This window comes from Myotis yumanensis, unplaced genomic scaffold (genome assembly GCF_028538775.1).
Source record: "Myotis yumanensis isolate MYYU_CA2020_CCGP unplaced genomic scaffold, mMyoYum1.0.hap1 SCAF_2, whole genome shotgun sequence".
NCBI lineage: Eukaryota > Metazoa > Chordata > Mammalia > Chiroptera > Vespertilionidae > Myotis > Myotis yumanensis.
Genome location: NW_027223753.1, coordinates 48,435,298 through 48,461,411, shown reverse-complemented (window position 1 = coordinate 48,461,411; position 26,114 = coordinate 48,435,298). Strand labels below are relative to the sequence as shown.

The 26,114-nt window shown below is 38.7% G+C and overlaps 1 protein-coding gene across 6 annotated transcripts in view; it reads right to left on the bottom strand.

Annotated features, from left to right (window-relative positions):
- Window positions 1-26,114, bottom strand: part of MIER1 (MIER1 transcriptional regulator) — a 61,251-nt gene that overhangs the window by 14,014 nt on the left and 21,123 nt on the right. For all 6 annotated transcript variants that reach the window (XM_070405336.1, XM_070405335.1, XM_070405337.1 and 3 more), the window contains 7 exons: window positions 17,064-17,225; window positions 16,008-16,140; window positions 13,553-13,617; window positions 10,346-10,418; window positions 3,939-4,090; window positions 2,311-2,392; window positions 920-1,014 (listed from right to left, as the gene is read on the bottom strand). In XM_070405336.1, coding sequence (XP_070261437.1) covers window positions 920-1,014; window positions 2,311-2,392; window positions 3,939-4,090; window positions 10,346-10,418; window positions 13,553-13,617; window positions 16,008-16,140; window positions 17,064-17,225 — 762 coding nt within the window. The remainder of the gene's footprint in view (window positions 1-919; window positions 1,015-2,310; window positions 2,393-3,938; window positions 4,091-10,345; window positions 10,419-13,552; window positions 13,618-16,007; window positions 16,141-17,063; window positions 17,226-26,114) is intronic.

Genomic DNA, 26,114 nt, shown 5'->3' with positions numbered 1-26,114 from the left:
TAATATTTTTAAGCCTGGAAATTGCGTAATTTCCTACATTTAAACTCTCAGAGTTTAATTTTTGCCTGTCCCAATTCCCCACAGGAACAGCACATTTCCCCAGTCTATATAATTGTGTAATTACTATTAAAAATCTTACCTGATTTCAGTTGCAAGAGAATTAAACCTAAAAATAAATCTGCAAGTAATAGTGAAGTTCTTTTGGGTATACACTGACACTGTATGATTGATATTACCAATATGGAATGATGATCATGTTAAATAAAATTGTTGACCTATGAACCAGTAGGTTACAGTTTAATTCCTGGTCAGGGCACATGCTCGGGTTGCAGGCTCAATCCTGTGTGTGTGTTGGGGGGGGGAGGGGAAGGGGGGGGGGGCCGGATATATGGGAGGCATGATTCTCTCATCGTTGATTTTTTTCTCTCTCTCCCCCCCCCCTTCCTCTCTGAAATCAATAAAAATATATTTATCCTAATTAAAACCCTATTAAATAGAGTATCTGATTTTCGACCACTCAGGACTTAAGCAAATGTAAATATTTAAAATGTAAATGTCATGTTAAAAATGCTTTAAAGTTTCAAAATTATTTTGAATACCCTCCTAAAAGAAATTTGTCACAGGTTGTGGAAAATAGCTTTAAATAATTACATAGTACACACACATCCCACCCAGAAGTTGTTGAAAGTATTTGCAAATGAGTGCTATTTATTATAAAGGCTTCTAACATCATGCACTGAAAAGTCACTTGGCAAATATCTGCCAGGAAGTCCAGGCATGTTTATTATAATAATTCCCTAAATACCACATATTAAAATTTTATGGTACAACTTTTAACATTAGAAAATAATAAAGACATAAGATAAATTAGGTTATTAACTAATTTCTTTTTGTAAACTAGAGAACATATGTCACTTACTTTATTAGCTTGAATCAAATGAAAATCCTTTCCATAGGCCTTCAGCCCTTGTTCAAAATTTCTACACTCTTCTTCTGTCCAAACAGACAATTCCTCTGACAAAATGGGAGGAAAACAACTGTTAAGGAATGTTCCCCAAATGATGTACATAACAAAACTGCAAATAAAAATATAACTTTCTGGTCACAATAAAGAAAGTATTTTACCCCTAAGCTCTATTACTTATGGCTGCAAATGACAGTGACAAAAACTCCTTATTAATAAAATTTTGGATGATACCCTATGTCTCCAATCTCAACTTGAGCCACTCTCTCCTTTATTCTTTATGTCCCAACTATATGAGCCACCTGTCAATTCTTTAAATTTATGTTCTTTCTTTAGAATCTGTGCACACTGTTCCTTTTGCCTGGAATTATTTCCTGCCTCCTACATCCCAACAAAAATATCACTTTGTTCTAGAAGTTTTCCCCAACAGCCTCACCCTTTCCCTCAACTACATTAAGTTCCACTGCAATAAGTTTGAAATGCACCCTTTAGTTCTCCTTTAAGAACGAATAACTATTTTCTAGTTTCCCTACCATCTCTAAGCACCGTGAGGGCAAGGACTTTGTTTATAGTTATGTCCTTAGTACTTAGACCTTCCAATTTTTGTTGAACAAATCTTTCATTTGTTATATAATATATAAAGAGTTGAGAGAAAAAGCACACACAAAAAAACCCAAACCCAGACTTTACTTATGACTATTTATGAATAATGATTGCCTCAGCTAAATTACTTCTGTTCAGAGACCTCAGTCTTATCAATTTTGAAGTGAAGGTAACATTCGTCACGTAATTTAGAACATAGGGCTGTCACCAAGATCGAATAAGATGTTTATAAAATTGTGTTGAAATTCAAAAGCAGTACGTAGTTTTATTTAAATGGCTTTATTTTCTCTAAAGAAGGGACAACCTTAATCCCATTTCCCATAATGCCTTGTACAAGGGTGGCAAAAGTAGGCTTACAGGGGGACGAGAGCAGGGTGGAAGAGGTTAATGGGAAAAAAAGGAGGACCTACATAATACTTTCAATAATAAAGATTAAAGAAAAAAAAAAGTAGGCTTATGGTTGTGAGTACGAGAAAGCTTATTCCTGTATTGTTATAATATAATCATAACCGGCATGTCTTTTTCTGTAGGAACTGTAAATCTACTTTGCCCACCCCTGTAAAACCCTTGCTGCTACACACAAGTTATTTAACAAGTTATTTGTTATTTAACAAATATTTACTAAATTCAGAAAGATCAGTATTATTAAAAGAAGAATATAGCTAGGTAGACCTAAGAGCTCAGCTCAAGTTTTAAATTTCTGCTACATCATGAAAACAAATTTAGTATTTATTTATGCTTACCTCTAGCTGCTTTTACATTAAATCTTAATCTTCTCAATGCTTCTTCTGTGTCAAAATTGCATTTAACCAATTCATATAACGCCTAGAAAAATAAAGGGTTTCAATATACGCTACAATTTCTTAAGAGAGTAAAGGCTTTTCCAAAATCCATTGTTTTCATCCTTTCTGGAGGACAAATAATTCCAATGAACACTACAGAGAAACAAAGTTAACCCCAATCCTGATAATCAGCTACCTCTAAAACAGTGGTTTCTCAACCTTCCTAATGCCATGACCCTTTAATACAGTTCCTCATGTTGTGGTGACCCCCAACCATAAAATTATTTTCGTTGCTACTTCATAACTGTAATTTTGCTACTGTTATGAATCGTAATGTAAATATCTGATATGCAGGATGTATTTTCATTGTTACAAATTGAACAGAATTAAAGCATAGTGATTAATCACAAAAACAATATGTAATTATATATGTGTTTTCCAACGGTCTTAGGCGGCCCCTGTGAAAGGGTCGTTCGACCCCCAAAGGGGTCGCGGCCTACAGGTTGAGAACCTCTGCTCTAAATATTTAGAAAATAGGATAAACAAATAACTTAAGTTGGCTTCCACAGTATCACAGGAATTTAGAAACAAAAAGCTGTGGTTTTTTTTGTGTTTTTTTTTTGTTTGTTTTTTTAAAATATATTTTATTGATTTTTTACAGAGAGGAAGGGAGAGAGATAGAGAGTCAGAAACATCGATGAGAGAGAAACACCGATCAGCTGCCTCCTGCACATCTCCTACTGGGGATGTGCCCACAACCCAGGTACATGCCCTTGACCGGAATCGAACCTGGGACCCTTCAGTCCGCAGGCCGATGCTCTATCCACTGAGCCAAACCGGTTTCGGCCAAAAAACTGTTTTATAAAGATCACAAATTCCTTCTTTTTTGGCCCTTTAGGGTTCCTATTCTAATTTTGAACACATCAGAAAAGAAAAACACTGATTTAAAAAGGTAAAAAAAAAAGCCTGGCTGGGTGTGGTTTAGTGGTTGAGCGTCGACCTATTAACCAGGAGGTCATGGTTCAATTCCCGGTCAGGGCGCATGCTGGGTTGGGGCTCAATCCCCGAAGAGGGGCATGCAGGAGGCAACTCATCAATGATTGACGATATTTCTGTATCTCTCTCCCTCGCCCTCCCCCTCTAAAGTCAATAAAAATATATTTTTAAGAAAAGGTAAAAATAAATAATGCTGCCATTAGGTTTGCAGTAGCCACTGGTAAGTAATAACATTATACTAGATGTGCACAGTATTCCCAACTTGATGAGATCCAAAGAAACTTTTCTCTCTCATTGATATTTCTACCTCTCTCTCCTTTGCTCTCTTTGAAATCAATTAAAAATGTTTTGTAAAGCCTAATAAAAAATATGTACAGGCAATCTGAAATACCAAGATTTTTGTTTGTTGAGCTGAAATCATTCCCATGATGTGTTAACACTAGGTATCTTATGCTGATTATAACCTCAGATTCCGTTCATAACATTACAGGAATTTTGGTGGATAGAATAACTAAATGTGATAGCATCTACAGTTAAAATATGTATATGATTAATTTATTTGGGGGAAATGGTAACATTTCTTATTCATGTACCTGTTCATTGTCTTTTATGTGAGATCCTTCAGGAATTGCTTCTACACCTTTCTCATCACCTGTTCTTCTAGATGCATCCTTAAGAAATATAATCACTCTATCTTCCGGTAAGTACTCAGGATCCCACAGGAGTTGATCATCATTTTCATATACTAAATTAATAAAACATAAGATTTTTTAATTGCCAAAATTTGAGAGAATTTGTTAAACATATCATTAAACAAATAACTCATACTTAGAGCCAAAATGATAAAAACTGAAAGGTAAATTGTGGTCCTACTACTTGCCTAACTTTAATCTTGGACAATATTCATAGCCTAGGTGAGTAAGCAATCTAATCAGAGAAGTACCACTTTATCCACTTTCAAGTTCTGTCTTACTTAAGTTTATTTATCAAATTCCAAGCTCTCTTGGTTTGGATAGCACCACCAACACTTACTACCTATTACGACCGTAGGCAAATTATTTCCCTTCTCTCTGCCTCACCTGTGAAATGGGCTTCGCAACCCTACCATATAGGGTTATGAGGATTTAAAATAATTTGTAAAACAATTCTGGCACATTTTAAGATTTAATGGATGTTCAATATTTTTGAAAAGGAATATCTAAAAATTGCTCACCCAAATGCTAACGCTGCTTATTTCTTGGTGGTAGGATTTGGGGCAATTATTTTCCTATGATGCTTGAAAATATAATGAATATAAATAACTTTCATAAAAATAAGTCATTTTTAAAAAGCATTTAGGTCCCATCATTAAAATTTCCATTATAGTAAGAATAAAGCCTGAATCTCATAAAAATACTAAAAGTGAAAGCAGGAGAACCTAAAAGAGCATTGTGGAATTCTAAAACACAGGAAGATGAAAACACAGACAAAATTAAGAAGGAACAGTCACAAGATAAAATATCAAAACCATGGTAGCACAGCTGCTAGGGGAAGAAAATGTTTCAAGGAATGATAAACTGGTTAAATGCTGAGACCAGACTGAACATTGAAAAAAGGTTTGCTGGATTTATTAACAAGGAGAGAGGGAGATGTTTCAAGAACATTCTGTGCAGAGATAGAAGCTGAAGTCAAACTGGAGAGAACCAAGGAGTAAATGAATGGTGAAGAAATAAAGCAGAAAACTCTTGGAAAGTTTGGTTGTGAGGAAGAATAAGGCAGTAGCTAAAGAGGAGGTATAGTGGAAGAAAGTCTGGTTTTGTTTGTTTGTTTTTAGAGAGAAATGAGACATTATCATTTAAATGTCAGTAAAAATGCCAGCTGGAGAAAAATTTTGACTCTAAGAGATAAAGGAGAACTGACAGTGTCAAAGTTCTTTTTGCTATGAAAAAGAAATTAAGAGCTAACCGTCTCCTATAAGCAATATGCCAAGTGTTTTCATGAACGTTACCTGCTCCACCCACCATAGTCTAAATATCCTATCTTTCTTTTCCCCAAAGTTTATATTATTTAAAATACAGCTCCAAGGACAGTCTCTAGAAAATTTCCTTTGTAAACCTCATGCCTTTTTAAATCTGCTGTAGAATCCTAGTGAAACTCTAAGTTGTAAATAAAACTCCCATGACAATGTGAATTTGAATATACTGCTATTGATTTCTATTCCCTGTTCAGTCCATGTTCGCTGAAGATTATACACTAGTTATATTTTTGGAGTGATGGGTATGGGGTGGACAAGGCCTTACAAGGAAACCTGACTCAGGAAGAGGAAGGGGGTCCCTGAGTCCCAGTGTTCTCCAGTTAGATACCCCCACATAAAGCCTATGAAACCAGCACAAACTGGGAGATACTTCTGGAATCATTCTGGAAGTCCTAGGAAGCCAAGGATACAATCTTGAAAGGTAATACTATGATCAATGACATGAATTCTAAGACATCTAGCTGAGCTTTTCCAGTTACATAACTTTATTTTTATGAAAGATCTACATTAGTAACTTTTTGCTAATCAAAAGGTATCTGGAGACAATTTTCACTTCTATGAAAAAAGGCAAAAGTAGTGGAAACGGCATTCAGCTTTGTTCTGTAGTGAGCCTTTATAGAGCCAGTGTGCCTGAGTGGCGCCACCAAACTTCTGCCTTGGATACGACACCCATCATTTAAGCATCAAGCCGCCATGGTTTCTTACTGTCTATTATCTGTGATTTACCTCGATTTTGTGCATCCATTTGGCAAGATGTATCCTAAGGTAACAGAGAGCCTATATCATTCCTGCTTTTACTATATGTTAATATTATCTTAGGTTTTATGTTATTTGGTAGGTTATTTTGGGGGTATGGAAACGCTCAAAAAGTTTTCCATATAAATTAATGGTACCAGTAGTTGCCCCTTATAAGCATTTTTGCTCCCGCGGTTTTAATTTATCCACTATCAACCATGGTTTGAAAAGCTCTGCGTAATTTACCTACTTCATCACATAGGCACTGTATCCTCTCACTTCATCACAAGCAGTACAGTAAGATATTTTGAGACCATATTCATAGTTTTTATTACAGTCCTATTTTACTATTATTGCTGTTAATCTCCTAATGTACCTAATTTATACATTAAACTTTATCGGAGGTATATATACGTATAAGGAAAAACAAAGTATATAAAGAGTTTGGTAACACTGGTCTTGCTGTTGGGTAGTCAAAAGGGAAGCACACTACTGTGATTGTTTCTTGGCTTTCCATTTTGGTATACAAAAGGTTTCATAGGAACGCTCTACTTTTAGATAGGTTTCTTCAATAAAATGCCTGTTTCAATAGTATTGTTATCAACTAATAGTGCATGTGTTCAGTTTTCAGTAACTTACGAATCAATTTGTTGAATGCTCATTAGAAACAATTTGCCTGGTCCTTTGCTATTCACTACTTCATAATTCCTAACAATCATTTACTTTAAAACTCACGTCATGCAAACATGAAAATTTGACTGGGAATAGTCTGAACCATGACCTTCTTTTTTCCTAAGTAGCCCATCTAAATTCCCAATTAAATTCTAAACCTTGGTACTACTGACACTGGCCTGACAATTCTTAGTGGTGGGATAAGGGGAGGTTCGATCCTGTGCAATGTAGGATGTTTACCAGTACCAGCATTCAAATTACCTAGTCTTATCACAAAGTTGCAGTGAGAGTGACAATAAAACACATAACTTTGAAAAGCATGTCTTTCGTCTTTAGATATGCTCTGAGAGGGGCTGATACCACCCCTGGGAGCTACAAGAATAGATAAAGGAGTCAGTGCAAACTAAATAACTAACTCATCTCTCTGGCCACAGTCATTACTTCTGTCTGGGTATATGACTGAAGCTGAGTCAACAGAGGCTCTCTCTAGACTTTTTGCTGGAGCAAAGGGGTATGGGGAAATTCTCATTTTTGCTGGTCTTCTAGCTATAAGGACAGTGTTTGGTCTATTTGCATATTAGGGTTTTATTATATAAGATTGTGATGAGAATAAATGGTAATTTACATGAATTTAAGAAAATGTTAATGTGGAGTTGAAATTTTATAACCAAGATACTGGTTCAAAGGAATGTCTTTGAATGTGACTGTAACTACTAATCTTCCTATATAATAAAAGGCTAATATGCTAAATGTCTGGTCGCCCGTTCAACCAATCAAAGCATAATAAGCTAATGATATGCTAAGGCCACTCAACTGCTCGCTATGACATGCACTGACCACCAGGGGGCAGACGCTCTGACTGGTAGGCTAGCTTGCTGCTGGGGTCCAGCAGATCGGGGACTGAGCGAGACAGGCCGGACACGCCCTGGAGCTCTCCTGTGGTCCCTCCCCGGCTGGCCAACCTTCCGTGTCCCTCCCCAGCCCCAATTGTGCACTGGTGGGGTCCCTCAGCCTGGCCTGTGCCCTCTCACAAGGGACCCCTCAAGGGATGCTGGAGAGCCACTTTCAGCCCGATCCCGCAGGCCAGGCCGAGGGACCCCACTGGTTCATGCACTGGGGCCTCTAGTATTTATGTAATTGTTTGAATTAGGAGTGATAACTGATGAGGAATATATAATGTGTAGAGAGCCTAGTAAAAAGAGATCAGATGTCATAGAAAAGTATCATCAATATCTCTCCAAATACTCAAAATAGGGTTTATGTTAATGAAAAATTCTAATCCATCTGTCAAATTATTCCCACAGTAAAGAGATCAGGTTATCTTAGTTTTATGGAATTTTTATCAAAATCACTCAAACCAAATGATTTCCCTTTTGAATGTGCTCACCAAACCATTAAATATATCTTATACTTTTTTTATCTGTAAGAAAAGACTGCATTAACCAGCACAATCCCCTTGACAGCTTTATTTGTGTTTTTCATAAGTTTTGCATCTGTTTGGTTTGTATGCATAAGGTACTGTGTAAATGGAAACAAATTCTGGATATCACAACAAATTTTGAATTCTTGTAATGACAAATTTGAGGACAGGCCTTGTACCACAGTGACCCTCTCCAAGGCAGTATCACCTTGCTAAATCTAGTCTGATCCTTACACAATCTAATAGGCTTTCTCAAAGTAAGAAAGCTTCAGAAATCATTGCTTTGTCTAGGGAAAAAAAGTATAATTGCTTTCTAAAATTATTAAACCAAAATTTAAACACTGAAAATTAGAGATTATGATCATTTACTCACTGTGATCTATGACAATAAAGCATGTTATAAATAAAAAGAACACATTAAAAGATAATTAAACTACCTTTAGCCATAATATTAACTTGCCAGATATAAAACTGAGATGGTTTTCCTTCCCACTGACAAATACAAAATTTTCCAAGATAAGCACTGCTATCATTCATAGTCAAATTTAAATTAATTTGTAATAGAGTTTCTTTAATAAAGAAATTTAGTAAAATGGAACAAATGTCTAACTTTCAATTCTTTATTTGGAGAGAAAGAACTCAATGGTGAACACATACTAAACATTATATAACACTAGAGGCCCGGTGCACGGATTTGTGCACTGGTGGGGTCTCTCGACCTGGTCTGAGGAGACTGGGCTGAAACCGGCTCTCCGACATCCCCTGAGGGGTCCCAGCTTGTGAGAGGGCGCAGACCAGGCAGAGAGACCCCACCAGTGCACGACTGGGGGCAGGGAGAAACCATGGGAGGGCTCCAGGGCATGTCCGGCCCATCTAGTCCAGTCCTCATCAGCCAGACCCCAGCAGCAAGCTAAACTACCAGTCAGAGCGTCTGCCCTCTGGTGGTCAGTGTGCATCATAGTAACCGGTCGAACAGTTGAAAAAATGGTTGGACGCTTAGCATATTAGCCTTTTATGATATAGGATAGGATAGGATAGGATAGGTAAAGCATAGCACTGCAAATTCAATTAGAAAAGTTCAATACAAAAGCTAATGGATCATTTATTTTTGCATACAATTACAAAGTATTCACAAAACACATGCACAGAACTTCAACATATAACTAGGTCACTCCATACTGAAATTTCTAAAGTTCCTTTATGATACAGGAATTAACTTGAAAGTGAGTGAAAGCAGTTACTGGTGTGCTAAAACATTTTTATGGTCACTAGAATTTACCAGCCTGTGGTGTCCCCTTAATTACCTCTGATCTGCTGTTTGTCCTGATTGCCCGTGCACCCTCAGAATATAAAGTACATTTCTGGAGGGGATGCTAAAAAGAAAATAAACAACAAAAGACTTCTACAACTCCAAAATGATCTGCATATGTAAGCTGAAATGTGGAGAAAACTGAAATAAAAGAAATGAAGAAAGATTTCTAGCATCAAGTGATGTCACACTGCACATGAACTCATTGAAAACACACATACACCCACAACATTCTTTATAGAACTCACCTAAAGTGAATGTAATCTAAAGCAGACTTAAAAAAAAATCCTCAAGTATTTTATGTTATTAGAAACTTAAGTATTTATGACTTATCTTAGGACTTTAAGATAAAATGATGAAAAAAATCATGTAAAATTTAAATGTACAAGTTGTTTTCCCAAATTATTTTAAGTACACAAATATCAAAGTAATAAATTTTAATAAGTAATCATTTAAAGTTTCAGAAGCAAGTAAACTTTTTATAGTTATTTATTCAAAGTTTTATTTAGACCTGTCCAACAGCTTCCACTGACATAACTTTTAAAATCTAAATTATAAAGGCTATGAAAGGGTATATTCAGAGTATTTAATATAAGAACAAGAAAAAAAGAAATAAAAGTTGGGATGTTTTAAGTCACTTAACAACAAAATAAGAATTCACCATTTCCAATAGATTTGTGTGAACAAAACTAGAAAAACAAAAAATGTATTTCTTCTTATAGAAATAATGCAGGACCTCTTTCATATTTAAATGGGGTAACATAAACTATCATGTTCTTATCCCATTATAAAACAACAGTTCATCACTTCAAAAGCATGAATCCAGCTATTAACTTTACTAATAACCCACCTTTTTCATTTTCTTTGTATCTACAAACGCCAACTGGAATCTCTGCTTGAAACATGGAGCCCACCATAATCTCCTATTTTAAAAATAACATAAAACATTAGTAAGGGCCCTGGCTGGGTACATCAGTTGGTTGGAGCATCGTCCCAATGCGCCAGGGTTGCGGGTTCGATCCTGGTCAAGGAGCATACAGGAATCAACCAATGAATACACCAGTAAGTGGAATAACAAATCGATCTCTCTCAAATCAATCAATAAAAAGTTTTAAAAAAGTACATTAATAAGATCTTAGTAACAGACTTTATATCCATTTTCTAGCATTACCATCTTCTTGGGCAAACTGTTCCTGGTTTCTGTGTCATATAATACAGATGCAACAATTAACTACCTCAGAGAAGTATTGTGAGGATGAATGAGTTAATAATAGATAGGAGCTTGGATATGATTGGATGAAAATATTAGTAATAATAATGGGGTGAAATGCAATACAGACAATGTATACAAACTACTTCAAAATATGGAGAAAAAAATTCTTACTGTTCAATTAGTAAGATAATTGCAAACACTAAAAAACTGGAAGTCAAATTCAGATATTTTCAGAATATCTACACTGTAAACTATGGTCCCTGGGAAACTGATATACAAATGCTCAGGTCCTATTCCAGACCTACTTACTGAACCAGAAACTCTGAAAATGAGACTCAGCAATTAGTGTTTTAACAAGGTATCCAGGTGATTCTGACACACCTTAAGTCTGAGAACCAGAGCTTTAAGATAAAGAAAGTAACAAAAGGGGTTTGTATAAAGCTCAGTAGAGGCCAAACGGATGAAACTCCAAACCAAATGGATAAGGAGGTTAGTGCCTGACTTTCATTAAAACAATACAAAATGAAAAAGTAATCTCCCAAAACACAATTAAAACTTATTTTAGGAAATCTGGTAATCGACTTTATAGCATCAAATCACAAATTAGGGGAAACTGTTCAGAAAGACATTGGAGGTCATCACAGACAAGATTTTACTACACACAGGGTCCAAAATTACACACTCTTTTGTCTGGTGGCTAAATGTTAAGAATAAATTTACTGCATTTTTAAAATGAAGACTTAGGGAGGAAAAGTACAAAATCTTGGTCTTCTTTAAACTAGGATTTGAAAACTTCTGCTCTCCAGTTACTGTCACCTCACTGATGTTAGAAATTGTTATTTCAATATTTTATGGGAAGAGATGAAACTCAAAAAATTTTATTTCCTCAAGTACACACTATTATTAAGTTCTGGGGCTATAACTTGAAGAGATTTGATTTCAAAGCTGTTTCCTCTACCCATTTCTATAAAAACTCCCTTTTATCTTACAAACCTGAGAAGGTCCTGAATCTAGACATTTTTCATTCCAACAAAATCATACTAAAAACAGTCTGGATTTACCATGGCCTGATTATTACACACTATTCCTGAGGAAGTGACTAATACCCTCCAGCAAAGAAGAGTTCACTTTCCCCCGTTCTCGCTCCGCTGAGCTTTTTGCCCCTTCATTAAAAATAATAACATCCAATTAAATACTATATTGAACACAGATACAATAACAGTTCATTTATTTTGGAGAAAACTTATATAAACTTGAATGTGTGGTGAAAAACGATAGTTTAAGATGACTTAAGATTTCTACAGTTTATCATTTTAATTTCTACATGGTATTAAAAATCAGAAAAAAAAACTGGATTAAAAACCATTTCCCCAAATAGGACACACAAATAGTAACTTCTGTGAACCTTGTTATGTCTTCAGACCCATCAGTCATTCATCATTCACTCAAATTAATTAACACACACTGTACTGGGCTAACCTTCTCTTAATACATTGTTTGCGGGTAGTTTTTATCGTGTGCTAACAGGTGGCACGTGGCGCGGGCCATTTTTGCTAATTTTTTGGCGCAAATGGCAATGTTCAGTAAAATTACGATAACTTTAGTTTACGTATTTATACGTTACCCGAATTCTACCGCTAGTCTATAAAAAATGTATTAATACATGTCCCGCGCTCTACTTACTACCAGTCAACGTAAAACGTATAAATACGTTTCCCGCATACAATGTGTTTTAACACTCTAACCCAAACAGATGTCTTTCCCTTCTAAACATCTTTTTGGAAACCAGTAACAGATCAATTTTGGCAGAAGCCCCAAATCCTGCGTAGCCCAGTTCAAGTTCATTTGAATACTTAATTCTTCCTAATAGAAACTCTAAATATGTTTCCTTATTTTTAATCAGCAAGAGGGTCAGCTCATTTTTAATTTCCCCCAGGCATCCCAGACCAGACAACTTTAAACTAAAAAACAAACAAACAAAACAAAAACAAAACCCCACAAAAACATAGGGAAAGCCCAAAAGTATTAACTAAATAATCAATCATGACTCAAGTGCAGAAATCCCACTCAATTTGATGTTCTGGTCTCTTGTGCATTCAAAGAAATTTACGCACTAAATTTAAAGTCAAATGTAGGAAAAACAACAACAAAAAAACCTCAATGGAGTTTTTAAGAGAAAGATCAGGTGATTATTTTTTTATATATAAATGATGATTTGCTCTAAACAATTTCACATGACATTTTGATACTTTCATAAGTCAACAGCTTTGCAATAGTTTAAAATTAATTCAATTTAATTGTATGATTAAACAATGTTATACAATTCTATAATTTAAAACTATGTCAATATGTTCTCTTTAGACTCATTTAGAAATCAACTTATTTAATTATGCAGTTTTAGAGAAGCCCAAATCCATCTTTTTACACATTATATTTGGAGTTGTAAATATCAACATTAATATAGGATAGAGAAATTTATAATCAAATTTTTAAACAGAATTTACTGAATACTAAAAAGCCTCATGATTTATATATATTTATAAATGTGATACTTTCTATAGTGCAACAAAAGTCTAATTCAGCACTAGTTCAGAAGTTTCGATTTCTAATCATGGTTTGAGTGCCAGTTCAAAGGCCAATTCTTTCTATATCATTATTTTATTTTATAATAAGATAAACATCTGAATATATTAGGGGAAATCTGAACATCTACCCAATATTTAAATGTCAGAATAGGGCTTACCTCAACTTTATCAACATATATTTACTTAATAAAAAAGTAATTACATTGGGCTTTTAAAATATTAATTTATCTAAGTTTTTGGAAAATATGGCTCTAACTACCTTTTTCCAGTCTTCTGATGGAATATAATCTTCATCTTCTTCAGATTCTTCTTCTATTTCGCTGTCTAGAATAAGTAAGACAATACTACTATAAAATGATTGCTTATCCTGTCCACAGCGTATATTTGTACTTTATTCTTACATCTACCATCAAAATATTTAAATATGCCCAAAATTATTTCCAGAGTTAGACCAAGATATTTCAAATCAAATAATACCCCATCAGTTAAAACAAAACAAAACAAAACCAAAAAAGCCCATACACCTTTCAGGTCAATCCTAATCTTAGACAACTGTATTCTCATGAAAGGATTTTCTACAGAAACTTCAGAAACAAAATTTAGAATCAAAATAACCTATTTCTAAACTTAATTCTATCAACAGCCTGGTGACAGAGTAAATTATATGATCTCAATCTCTTCCTTACAAAATGAGAATTTGGACAGAATAGTGATTTCCAAACAGTGCTCCCTCAAACACTGAAAACTTTATGGCATCACTTTGGGTGGAAGCACATGAAGGGAGTATGTATGATGTCCTCCATTCTACCCACTGTTTTATTCAGAGCAGGCAAGCTGCTGTGTATTTACATTTTGGAGTAAGAATGTATTTATAAAAAGGGGTGGGAAATCTGAAAACAGATTCTCAGCATCTTCTTAACTCTAAAATGGCACACAAAGTTCAATAGGATAACATTCCATATAAAAATTAATTCTTCCTATGAAGACAGGCAATATATATATATAGCTTTCATGCAAACATCACAACTGAAATACCAGATTAAACAGTTTAAGCCAGCCGTGGGCAACCTATGGCCCGGGCCGGATCCGGCCTGTTTGAAATGAATAAAACTAAAAAAAAAAAAAAAAAAAAAAAAAAGACTGTACCCTTTTATGTAATGATGTTTACTTTGAATTTATATTAGTTCACACAAACACTCCATCCATGCTTTTGTTCCGGCCCTCCGGTCCAGTTTAAGAACCCATTGTGGCCCTCGAGTCAAAAAGTTTGCCCACCCCTGGTTTAAGCAGTCACTTAGCACCCCACTGTCAGTAGATCTGCTCTCTGTTTAACTAAGACAGTGGTTCTCAACCTGTGGGTTGCAACCCCTCTGGTGGTCGAACGACCCTTTCACAGGGGTCGCCTAAGACCATCCTGCATATCAGATATTTACATTACGATTCATAACAGTAGCAACATCACAGTTATGAAGTAGCAACGAAAATAATTTTATGGTTGGGTCACAACATGAGGAACTGTATTTAAAGGGCCAGAAGGTTGAGAACCACTGATTACTAAGAGGTTAGTACTACATTTCCCCAAACTTAAAATTAACATAATTATTGCCCTGGCTAGTGTTCTCAGTGGTTAGAGCTTTGGTCCATGGCACTGAAAAGGGTCTCAGGTCCGATTCCTGATCAAGGGGCACGTACCTGGGTTGCAAGTTTGATCCTTGGACCCCAATCAGGGCACATGTGGGAGGCAACTGATCAATGTGTGTCTCTCTCACATAGATGTTTCTCTCTTTTCTCTCTCCCTCCCTTCCACTCTTTCTAAAATCAATGTAAAAAAATATCCTCAGGTGAGGATTAACAACAAAACAATTAACACAATTATTTCAGTAACTAATACCTTCTTGCATTGGTACACTTTTCAACTGGACCATATCTTAGATCAAAACTCAGTAAAATTATTATTAGCAGTACTACATTCACTTCTAAACTAAATGTGTAACAGAAATCATTCATACAAAGCAGTTGCCATGTTTAATCAGTTATTACATTACTGAATTTCATGAGGGATTGTTCAAGTGTTTTTCTTCTTTTTAAAGTATAGAAATTTAGATAAAAAATTTAAACTAATAACACTAATAGTTGACTTTTTATCAGAGAGCTGACCTTTAAAGATTACTGTTTAGAATGAAACACTGTGCAGTAGATGAAGTATGCAAATATTCAAGATAGTATTATTGGTCATCTCTGACTAGATCATAATTATAGGAAAATTAGGAGACTTCTTTCTAAGTATAATATATTCCTATCTCAAATGTCAACCACTTCTTCAGAACTAGGAGGCATTGATTAAGGAAAGCAATGCTTAGCAATCTATTTTTAAAAAGCTAATAGGCAAAGAAAGTAGAAAATGAAAACTGAGGAAAAGACTAGGAGAAATTAAAAGATGACCATGAAACAAACTAAATTTAAGAAAGGGTCAGGAAGGGAAAAAAAGGAACACACTTAAAACCAAGTAGTAAGTGACACAACAATTACTGTAGTATATTCATGAACAGGGCCCAGCATTGTGACACTAATAACCTAGAACAAAACTCCATTACTGTTAAGTGATATCAAGAGTAAATAAATTCAGAGCAGTGAAAAAAACACACACTAGAATTTTAAGCCATATACTAGAGAGTAAAAATTACACCTCAACTATAGCAACCAGTAACACTTACTTGTATCAAAATATTTACATCGGCGTGGGCGGATAATTTCCTGTGCATCTTGAGAAGCAACAGATTGTGATGGATCATCATTGGAAGACTGAGTTTCATCCTCTTGACCTGATGAATCCTTTATATTCTCTTCCTGTGGAATCATAAATTAAATTGTTTTAAGATGTAAAACAATAACAACAACAAAAAACCTTTTGGAGATAAAAAGTCATAATATTTCAAATACAACTAGAAGATTAAAATAAATACACTAACTGTAGCATAGTGTGCTGGGTCAAATCCTGGACCAGGGAAAAGGACATTAATGAAAAAACTGATGAAATCGGAATTGCCTGTAATTTAATTAAATAGTGTGGTAACAGTATTGACTTCATATTTTTTATAAATCTTCCATGGTTATGTAAGATATTAACATAAGGGAAATTTCTGGGTGAAGAGTACATAGGAAGTCTCTGTACATTAGAACCTCTTCTGTAAATCTAAAATTATTTCAAAACAAATTAAGAAAAATGAATACAAAACTGCCAACTAGCCATTATTACTTAAAAACATAGTGCTTTTTAAAAGTTGGTACAAATTTATTTAGAATAGGCATTGAAAAGAAATCTGAATAACAAAGATGAAACTTACCCCTCAGGAGTAGATTACAGAGAACTTACAATTTTTATTACATATTCCTGTATTGTAATTTTCAATACTTAAATTCATTACTTTTAAAATCAGAAAAAATGCAGGTAAAAATAAGCAGTCAAAATGAACGTATTTAGCCGAAACCAGTTTGGCTCAGTGGATAGAGCATCGGCCTGCGGACTGAAAGGTCCCAGGTTCGATTCCGGTCAAGGGCATGTACCTGGGTTGCGGGCACATCCCCAGTAGGAGATGTGCAGGAGGCAGCTGGTCGATGTTTCTCCCTCATCGATGTTTCTAACTCTCTATCTCTCTCCCTTCCTCTCTGTGAAAAAATCAATAAAAAATATTAAAAAAAAAAGAACGTATTTAAAAATTATAACTCCAACAATAAAGACTATAATCTTAAAAATTTCGGTATAAGCTTACTTTATTTTCTCCACTACAGCCACTGTTATCATCATTATCAGCATCTTCATCATCTTCACCTTCTTCTTCCTCTTCTTCCTCCTCCTCATCTTCTTCAGGTAGTCGACTAGTACCATCATACCCATAAAGGCTGAGAAGTTCATGAATTGGCATGTCGCTTTCCTAAATAGACCAAAATAAAAAGTTAATTTCTGAGTAATATTTCATATTCCTGAGATCCTCTTCAGTTCCTAACCAGAACTCCGATCAGAACTTTGGCTGGAGATCCTGGCTATAGGTCCTGACTAGGCTGCTGATCAACTGAAGGCTGTCTTTGTGTCATTCCTTCTTCGCCGACTCCGTCCACACCTTTGGGGACCCCTGGACCTGCTGGGATTGGACCCCAGCAGTTGCAGGTTCCCTGGCCCTGGTCAGGGTGTGTGCAAGAAGCAACCAATCGATGTGTCACTCTCACATTGATGTGTCTCTCTGTCTCTCTCCCTTCCACTTTCTCTAAAAATCAATGGAGAAACATCCTTGGGTGAGGATTAACCAAAATATATATACTGTCTAGTAGAGAGTTAACAAGTTCTCTAGCAGATCCTATCAGTGCCCTTCACAGATTCCCGTGCATCCTAACCCCAGGCCTCCAAGTGTGAGCTCCTGCAACGCATAGGGCTTGCTCTAACAGCTGGATGGCACTTGCCCCAGCACAGAGACTAGAACTGCTGGGAAGTTAAAAGTCCCAACCCCCTACAGCAGCTCTCAACCACGGGCTGATGAGAAGTGGTGGATAAACACCCCAACTGCCTTATGCTTCAGATATACTCCAAGGAGTATCCAAGGCATGTCCACACAGCCTCCCAGAGATCCCCAGCAGGACTCCGCCCATTTGCCCACAGCAATAACCTGTTGATCGCCACACCCTGCATTCGCTTTCTCCCCTTCCCTGTCTCACTCCCCCAGGTCCCACTGGCCTACCTGGGATCATCTCACATACCAACCACCTGCATCAAATCCCTGTCTAAGATCTTGCTTCTGGGAAAGACAAGTGTGAAGGGAAACATGATGTAGAGATCGAGGAAAGGAAGTATTGGGTGAGGTGAAATTTTAGGTTGAGTGATCGGAAAAGGATTCACTGAGAAAAAAAAAAAAAAAAATTTCATATTCCTATTCTTTACAAATCTGTATTCATTCCATACTGAAGAATGCTCTTAGACCTATATCAAGAATTAAATTCATAATTTAATTCAAGAATTTAAATTCATAAAAAGTGAAACTGAAAATAGTTCTGAAAGCTAAGAAAATTCTAGTCTTTTATGAATTTCCTAAGACATTGACCAATGAGAATTGTTAACAACAAAATCTTTTAAGTATAATAAAAAGGGACACTGGTTTAGAACTATTCTTTTGTGCAATCATTTAGATAATGTAAATCATTTAGATAATGTAATAATATGTATGGATGCTCACACTTAAGAGTATCATATATAATGTGGGAGTGGGGGAATAGAATAATTAGAAAATAAAGAGACTGTAAACTAAGCCTACTCAGCCCAAATACATGTAAAGAAAATAGCAATGATATAGTACAGGAATAATTCTGAATTGCATTAGCCATTTATTCTCTCTTAGGGTAATCTATAATTACATATAAAACTATCTTATGCAATTTCCAGTTTATACATAAGATAGGCTGACAGATTAAGCCATTTCTCAAAAATAAACCAACAACAAAAAAAACCACCACCAAAAAAGAAAATACCCCCACATAAGTAATAACTTATGTGGCCAGAACTCAAGTCTAATTCCAAAAGTCCATACTCTCAGCCAGGGACTTCCCCCAAACCCCACAAACACATACCCTGAGGGTGAAATAAAAAAATATCCATGGTTAGTGAAATGAAATTAGCTTCTTGCAGAAGGTACTCTTTTTTTTTGTTTTTTAATATATTTGATTGATTTTTTACAGAGAGGAAGGGAGAGAGATAGAGAGTTAGAAACATCGATGAGAGAGAAACATCGATCCGCTGCCTCCTGCACATCTCCTACTGGGGATGTGCCCGCAACCCAGGTACATGCCCCTGACCGGAATCAAACCTGGGACCTTTCAGTCTGCAAGCCGACGCTCTATCCACTGAGCCAAACCGGTTTCGGCTGCAGAAGGTACTCTTATCAGTAATCAATATGACTACAACATCAAGTATCAGGGAAACATGACAGAATTCTGATTAAAAAAGGAAAATTTAACCCATTCATGTGAACATATCACACACACACACACCCCTTAATAGAGTCAGTTTAAAAAGAGTATCATGAAATAAGACATCCTATATAATAAAGGCCTAATATGCAAAGTGTCTGACTGTTCGACCAGTCACTGTGACGCACACTGACCACCAGGGGGCAGATGCTCCGACTGGTAGGTTAGCTTGCTGCTAGGGTCTGGCCGATGGGGACTGGGCAAGATGGGCTGGAAAAATCCTGGAGTTCTCCCACGGTCCCTTCCTGGCCCTGATCAGGACTGGGCCAGACAGGCCGGACACAACCTGGACTAATCCATGCACCGGGCTGGTTTTGGCCTGATCCCTGAAGGCCAGGCTGATGGGTCTCTAGTGTTCTATATTTCTCCAGCAGTCTTATAGTCTTATTCATAGGCAGAAATAAGTCTAGCCCAGCCGTGGGCAAACTAAAGCCCGCGGGCTGGATCGGCCCGTTTGAAATGAATAAAACTAAAAAAAAAAAAAAAAAAAAAAGACCGTACCCTTTTATGTAATGATGTTTACTTTGAATTTATATTAGTTCACACAAACACTCCATCCATGCTTTTGTTCCGGCCCTCCGGTCCAGTTTAAGAACCCATTGTGGCCCTCGAGTCAAAAAGTTTGCCCACCCCTGGCTAGCCTATGTGTTAAATACATTGTTGTGGTAGAGAAGGGTACATCGAACTGGATGATATAAATCCAATGATGCAAATCACTTATATCATACATTAACTCCCATCACACCCAGAATTCGTGTGCAAAAAAACGACTAGTGATTATAATTTTTAAAAGTTTTCTTACAGAAATAAGAAGAAAATGTTAACCTCTACTTCCTATCATAAATGGATGTTCTAATTATAAGTCAGCTTGTGAATCTGTTTCTGAAAGTGAAATCCCTAATGGCCTGCTGTAGCCACAGCTTGAAAAATGTTAACTATGTCAGGCAAGGTATTACTACCCTAGCTGATAGACCAGGTGGCATACTTAACTGACATCTCGTATTGTGATTCTCAAAGTGCAGTAGCACAGTGTTTAAGTTGTTCAAGGATCTAGTCCATGCAGATATCTGGTCCGTGTATGAGAAAGAAATCTGGGAATTAGGAGTCAGGATTTGAGAAGTAAAACAGAACTTCAAAATCAAGAAAAAACTAGAGTAAGAGAAAGAGAAAGAAAATACTGTTTTTTTACACAACTAGAGGGCTGGTGCATAAAATTCGTGCACTCAGGGGGTGGGAGGGTCCCTCAGCCCAGCCTTCGCCCTCTCACAGTACGGGAGCCCTCGGGGGATGTCCGACTGCCACGGAGGCAGGGGAGGCTCCCACCACCGCCACTGCACTTGCCAGCTGTGAGACTGGCTTCTGGCTGAGTGGCGCTCCCCCTGTGGGAGCGCACTGACCACCAGAGGGCAGCTCCTGCGTTGAGCGTCTGCCCTCAGGTGGTCAGTGCGTGTCAGAGACCGGTTGTTCTGCCATTCAATAGATTTGCATATTAGCCTTTTATTATACAGGACTAGAGGCCTGGTGCATGAAAATTCACGCACTGGAGGAGGGTGTCCCTCAGCCTGGCCTGCCCCCTTTCACAGTTCGGGAGCCCTCAGGGGCAGGAGGCGAGCCGGCAATCAGGGCAAGGCGACACCCCCATCACACCTCTGCTGCTGCCACTGCCGGCAGCGCAAGCCTCGGCCAGCCCTAGTTACCTGAGCCTTGGGTGGCCCTGGGCGGCTGGGCAGCTGACATCTAAGGCTTGCCTGCACCTCAGACATTGGCTAGGCAGCTGCCATCCAAGGCTTGCCTGTACCTCGGGTGTCAGCTGGGCAGCCGCCATCTGAGGCTTGCCTGCACCTTGGGCTGGCCCTGGGCGACTGGGGGGCAGAGGGCAGGTCTGGCCGTATCACGCACCTTCCGCCCCCCCGGCTGGGCTAAAAGGTCTGTGGGACTCCAGCAGCAGGCACAAGGAGTGGCCGGACCTGTGCCTGCCACCCTCCCTGCAGGGATGAGCACCGCCAACTTGTGGCTATGGGGGCCGCCGTCTTTGTGGTGGTGTGGCAGTCAATTTGCATATTCCCTCTTTATTAGATAGGATAATAACAAATAGCTGCCATAAAGTATCTTCTATGTGCTGGGCATTTCAGAGAGAGAAATAAAAGCACAGTGAGAATATTACAATCTTATTAGATCTTTAAAAGTACCAGATGGGAATGTTTGTTACTCTTATTTATAAATATTCAGAAAACCAAATAAAAGGAAACATCATGCATTGACAAGAGACTTTACTACAATAACTACACCTCCTAATCCCAGCTCATACTTTCCATAAACTCATTCTGCACCACAAATTAGAAGCAGGTTTAACAAAACTGGCGTCACTATTATGAACAAGAGGCCCTGAAGTCACTAGTAAGAGTAAGGGCCAAACCAGGAGAAACATTTTAAGTTTCATGTTCATTTCATCTTTAAAATTATCCTGCCGAAACCAGTTTGGCTCAGTGGATAGAGCGTCGGCCTGCGGACTGAAGGGTCCCGGGTTCAATTCCAGTCAAGGGCATGTACCTGGGTTGCGGGCACATCCCCAGTAGGAGATGTGCAGGAGGCAGCTGATCCGTGTTTCTCTCTCATCAATGTTTCTAACTCTCTCTCTCCCTTCCTCTCTGTAAAAAAATCAGTAAAATATATTTTTTAAAATTATCCTAATATATGTTAGTATTACCTCTACTTTTTTACAACTGAGTTAACTGATACCTTGAGAAATAACACAAAACAGGCAGATTACTAAATAAATGTCCTAGGGCTCTCGACCATTTGTTCTGTCTTATTCAAGGACAACAGAAGCACCTTGAGAGCTTATTAAAACAGAGCTTATTAAAACAGCTTACTGAGTCCCACCCTATAGTTCCTGATCTAGTTAAGTTGAGGTAGGGTGTGAGTATCTGCATTTTTTAAAATAAGTGCCAAGTGATACTGATGCTGCTGGTATCACTTGGAGTGCGGGAAACGAGTTAAGTCGGCTCGCGTGAATTGTGCGTACTCCGCGGGAGCCGTCTTAACTCGGTTCATATAGATTTGCGGTGGAGTGCGGGAAACGTGTAAACTCGGGCCGATTGTAACTGCGTATTACCAAATATTTGTTTGTTTGCCGTTCACAAAGATACCTACCTGCGTATGCGAACCGTTTCATACCCATTGGGGTAATAGGTATCATAAAAATCCCTGATTTTGCGCGGGAAACCTAAATAATTGCCCGCGCCATCTTATATTTTGGCGGGAAATTCACCCGACACCGTAGTGTTAAGAGATCAGCTTAAGAACCAATTAGCTCCAAGTTCTAAGATAAAATTACCTGCACATCAGCCTTTCCAGTGGAAGGTAATAAAGATTGATCCTTATCTACACTAATAAAAGAGAAACATGGTAATTAGCATACGACCGCTACCCTTTTCATTGGCTAATCAGTGAGTATATGCAAATTAACTGTCAGCCAAGATGGCGGCCAGCAGCCAGGCAGCTGGAAGCGAACATGAGGCTTGCTTGCTGCAGTGAAGGAGGACTCCAACATTCCCCGCCTGCGCTGCCGGCCTCTGAGCCGACAGTTTGAAACATTCTAACAAATATAGAAGCTAAACAAACGGCCGGGATCTCAGAGCTGGAGTTATACATTGTTTCGATTATAGAACGCTCAGCAGCGGAAGCCTCAGAGCTATAGCCAGAGCTAAAGCTGGCCCAGAATAAAATAAAGAGAAAAAAAAGGAGCGGTTGGGAGCTTCACTCAACAACTGCCAGCCCGAAAGCAGCCCTCAGCCCCTCACCCAGACTGGCCAGGCACCCCAGTGGGGACCCCCACCCTGATCCAGGACACCCTTCAGGGCAAACCAGCCGGCCCCCAGGCCTCTATCTTATATAGTAAAAGGGTAATATGCCTCCCAGCACCGGGATCAGCAGAGCCGCGAGGCCTCCTGGCACCGGACCAGCGTGACAGGGGGCAGCGCCCAAACTCCCTGATCACCCTGTGGCTCTGTGTGTGACAGGGGGCGGGGCCACAACCTCCCTATCCGCCCTGCTGTGTTCATGACAGGGGAAGGCACCCCAACCCCCTGATCAGCCCTGCTCTGTGCCTGATAGGGGGGAGCTCCCCAATCCCCTGATCGCCCTACGGCTCTGTGTGTGACAGGGTGCGGTGTCCCAACCCCCTGATGGGCCCTGCTCTGTGTGTGACAGGGTGCGGCGCCCCAACCCCTCCCCCCCCAAAGGCCCTGCTTGTATGTGACAGGGTAGAGCCATAACCTCCCCATCGTCCCTGCCCTGAGTGTGACAGTGGCTGCGCCCCAATCCCCTGATGGGCCCTGCTCTGTGGGTGATGGAGGGTGGTGCCCCCAACACCCCCCCCCCCCACAGGCCCTGCTGTGTGTGTGACGGGGTAGAGCCATAACCTCCCCATCGGCCCTGCTCTGAGTGTGACAGTGGAGGTGCCCCGACCCCCTGATCGGCCCTGCTCTGTGGGTGATAGAGGGCAGCGCCCCAACCCCCTGATCTGCCCTGCTGTGTGACAGGGGGCGGTGCCCTAACTCCCCTATCAGCCCTGCTCTGTGCGTGACAGGGAGGAGCTCCCCAACCCCCTTATCAACCCTGCTGTGTGTGTGACAGGGTACGGAGCCCCAACCCCCCTGATGGGCCCTGCTCTGTGAGTGACAGGGGGCGGCGCCGCAACCTCCCCATCGACCCCGCCTTGAGTGTGACAGGGGGCGGCGCCGCAACCTCCCCATCGACCCTGCCTTGAGTGTGACAGGGGGCGGTGCCCCAACCCCCCAATCGGCCCTACCCTGAGCGTGACTGAGGGTGGCATCGCAACCTCCCAATCTGCCCTGCTCTGTGCATGACGGGGTGGTGCCCCAACTCCCCAATCGGCCCTGCTCTGAGCCTGACCAGGGACTGCACCTAGGGATTGGGCCTGCCCTCTCCACCCGGGAGCAGGCCTAAGCCAGCAGGTCATTATCTCTCGAGGGGTCCCAGATTGTGAGAGGGCACAGGCCGGCCTGGGGTACCCCCTCCGCTCCCCCCGCCCAGTGCACAAATTTTTGTGCACCGGGTCTCTACTCTTTAATAAAGCTTATCACTGATATCTGTCATCTAGCTCAATTATGTGTTCAAAAAAATAGGTGTTATACTAACTGCATGGAAAGGAATCTTTATGTCTGACATCCATGGTTAGGTTAGATTTTTCTTTCTTGGATACATATTTGAGAAATATGACTTACTTTATAAAAATTTCTTTCTCAAAGAACAATTTACCAACACCTCCAATATTGACTAGGCAGAGAACTGAGGAGAGTCAAAAGTAGCTCATCACAGTGCATCCGCAGAACCACTTTAATTTGAAAAAAAACAGTAATAGAACTGGAGAGAAAGTCAATCAATTCAGAAAAAACTACACAAATATAGAAAAAAAAATGGTAAGTAGGCTACTCTATAAGAGCAGAGGGTATCTATAATAACAAAAAGAAAGTTAGGGCTGGTATTTTAAACTATTTTCTCTAGTCTTACTTAGTTTCTAAAAAAATCTGTCATATTCTACTTTTGACTTGGTTGGAAAGTAGGTGTTGAACAGTGACTGATACAATGTTAGGGCTTAGGGAAAATACAATCAAATGCTCAAGATGGACTTAGGTGAGATTTCGTTTGCCAGGAAGACTAAGCTAAGTTGGAATTCACTGCTGTAAATCACATGTAGTATAATTAGAACCTAAACGAAATGAATGGCTATGGTAAAGAAAAAACTCAAGAGATCTTGCAGAAGAAACCAACAGGTTTAACCATGGATTAAGAGTGATTGAGGGGTCCTAGTGACACTGAATCTCTGGTTCTAGACATTCCTTGGACTCAGATACTCATTCATATGACTTCTAAAAAATAAAAAAAATAAAGTTCTAAAAAAGTTCTAATATACATCTAAAATGTATTCTTAAAGTTAGTTTTAGGTGGGTTCTAGCATGTGTAATCAAAATAATCCTTGCTTATTCCATCAAGAAAATGCTTGCTTAATATAAAACAAACTATAGTCTGGCTGGTGTGGCTCAGTGGTTGAGCATCCACCCATGAACCACAATGTCTTGGTTCGATACCCAGCAGGAGGCATCACTTCAACGATTCTCTCTCATCATTGATGTTTTTATCCTTCTTTTCCTCTCTCTGAATCAATTTAAAAATATATATATTTAAAAACTATATAGTGATATTATGCTTCTGTTTAGATATTAACTTTTATCTTAACTTCTGTCACTCAATATCAATTTAGTAAGCAACAGTCAGCAGCAATAAATTAGTAAGCAATAGTCATGACCCACTGTGGAATACAACATTTAGAGTTTGACCATGGTATGAAAAGTTAACTTACTTGATCTAAGGCAGTGGTTCTCAACCTTCCTAATGCCGCAACCTTTTAATACAGTTCCTCATGTTGTGGTGACCCCCAATTTCATTGTTACAAATTGAACATAATTAAAGCATAGTGATTAATCACAAAAACAATATGTAATTATATATGTTTTCCGATTATCTTAGCCGACCCCTGTGAAAGGGTCGTTAGACCCCCAAAGGGGTCGCAACCCACAGGTTGAGAACCGCTGATCTAAGGTATAAAGTGAAAATCTTGTAGCCAACATTGTGCTAAAACTACAAAAAACAAAATCAGTTCTGCTGCAGTTCTTTTAAATTCAAATAAGTGTTCCTACTATGTGCTAACTGAAGTACTTAAAGACTTAGCAAGTTTCATGTAAGAATCATTTATTGTTGTCTGGGAAATAAGGAAGATGATAACA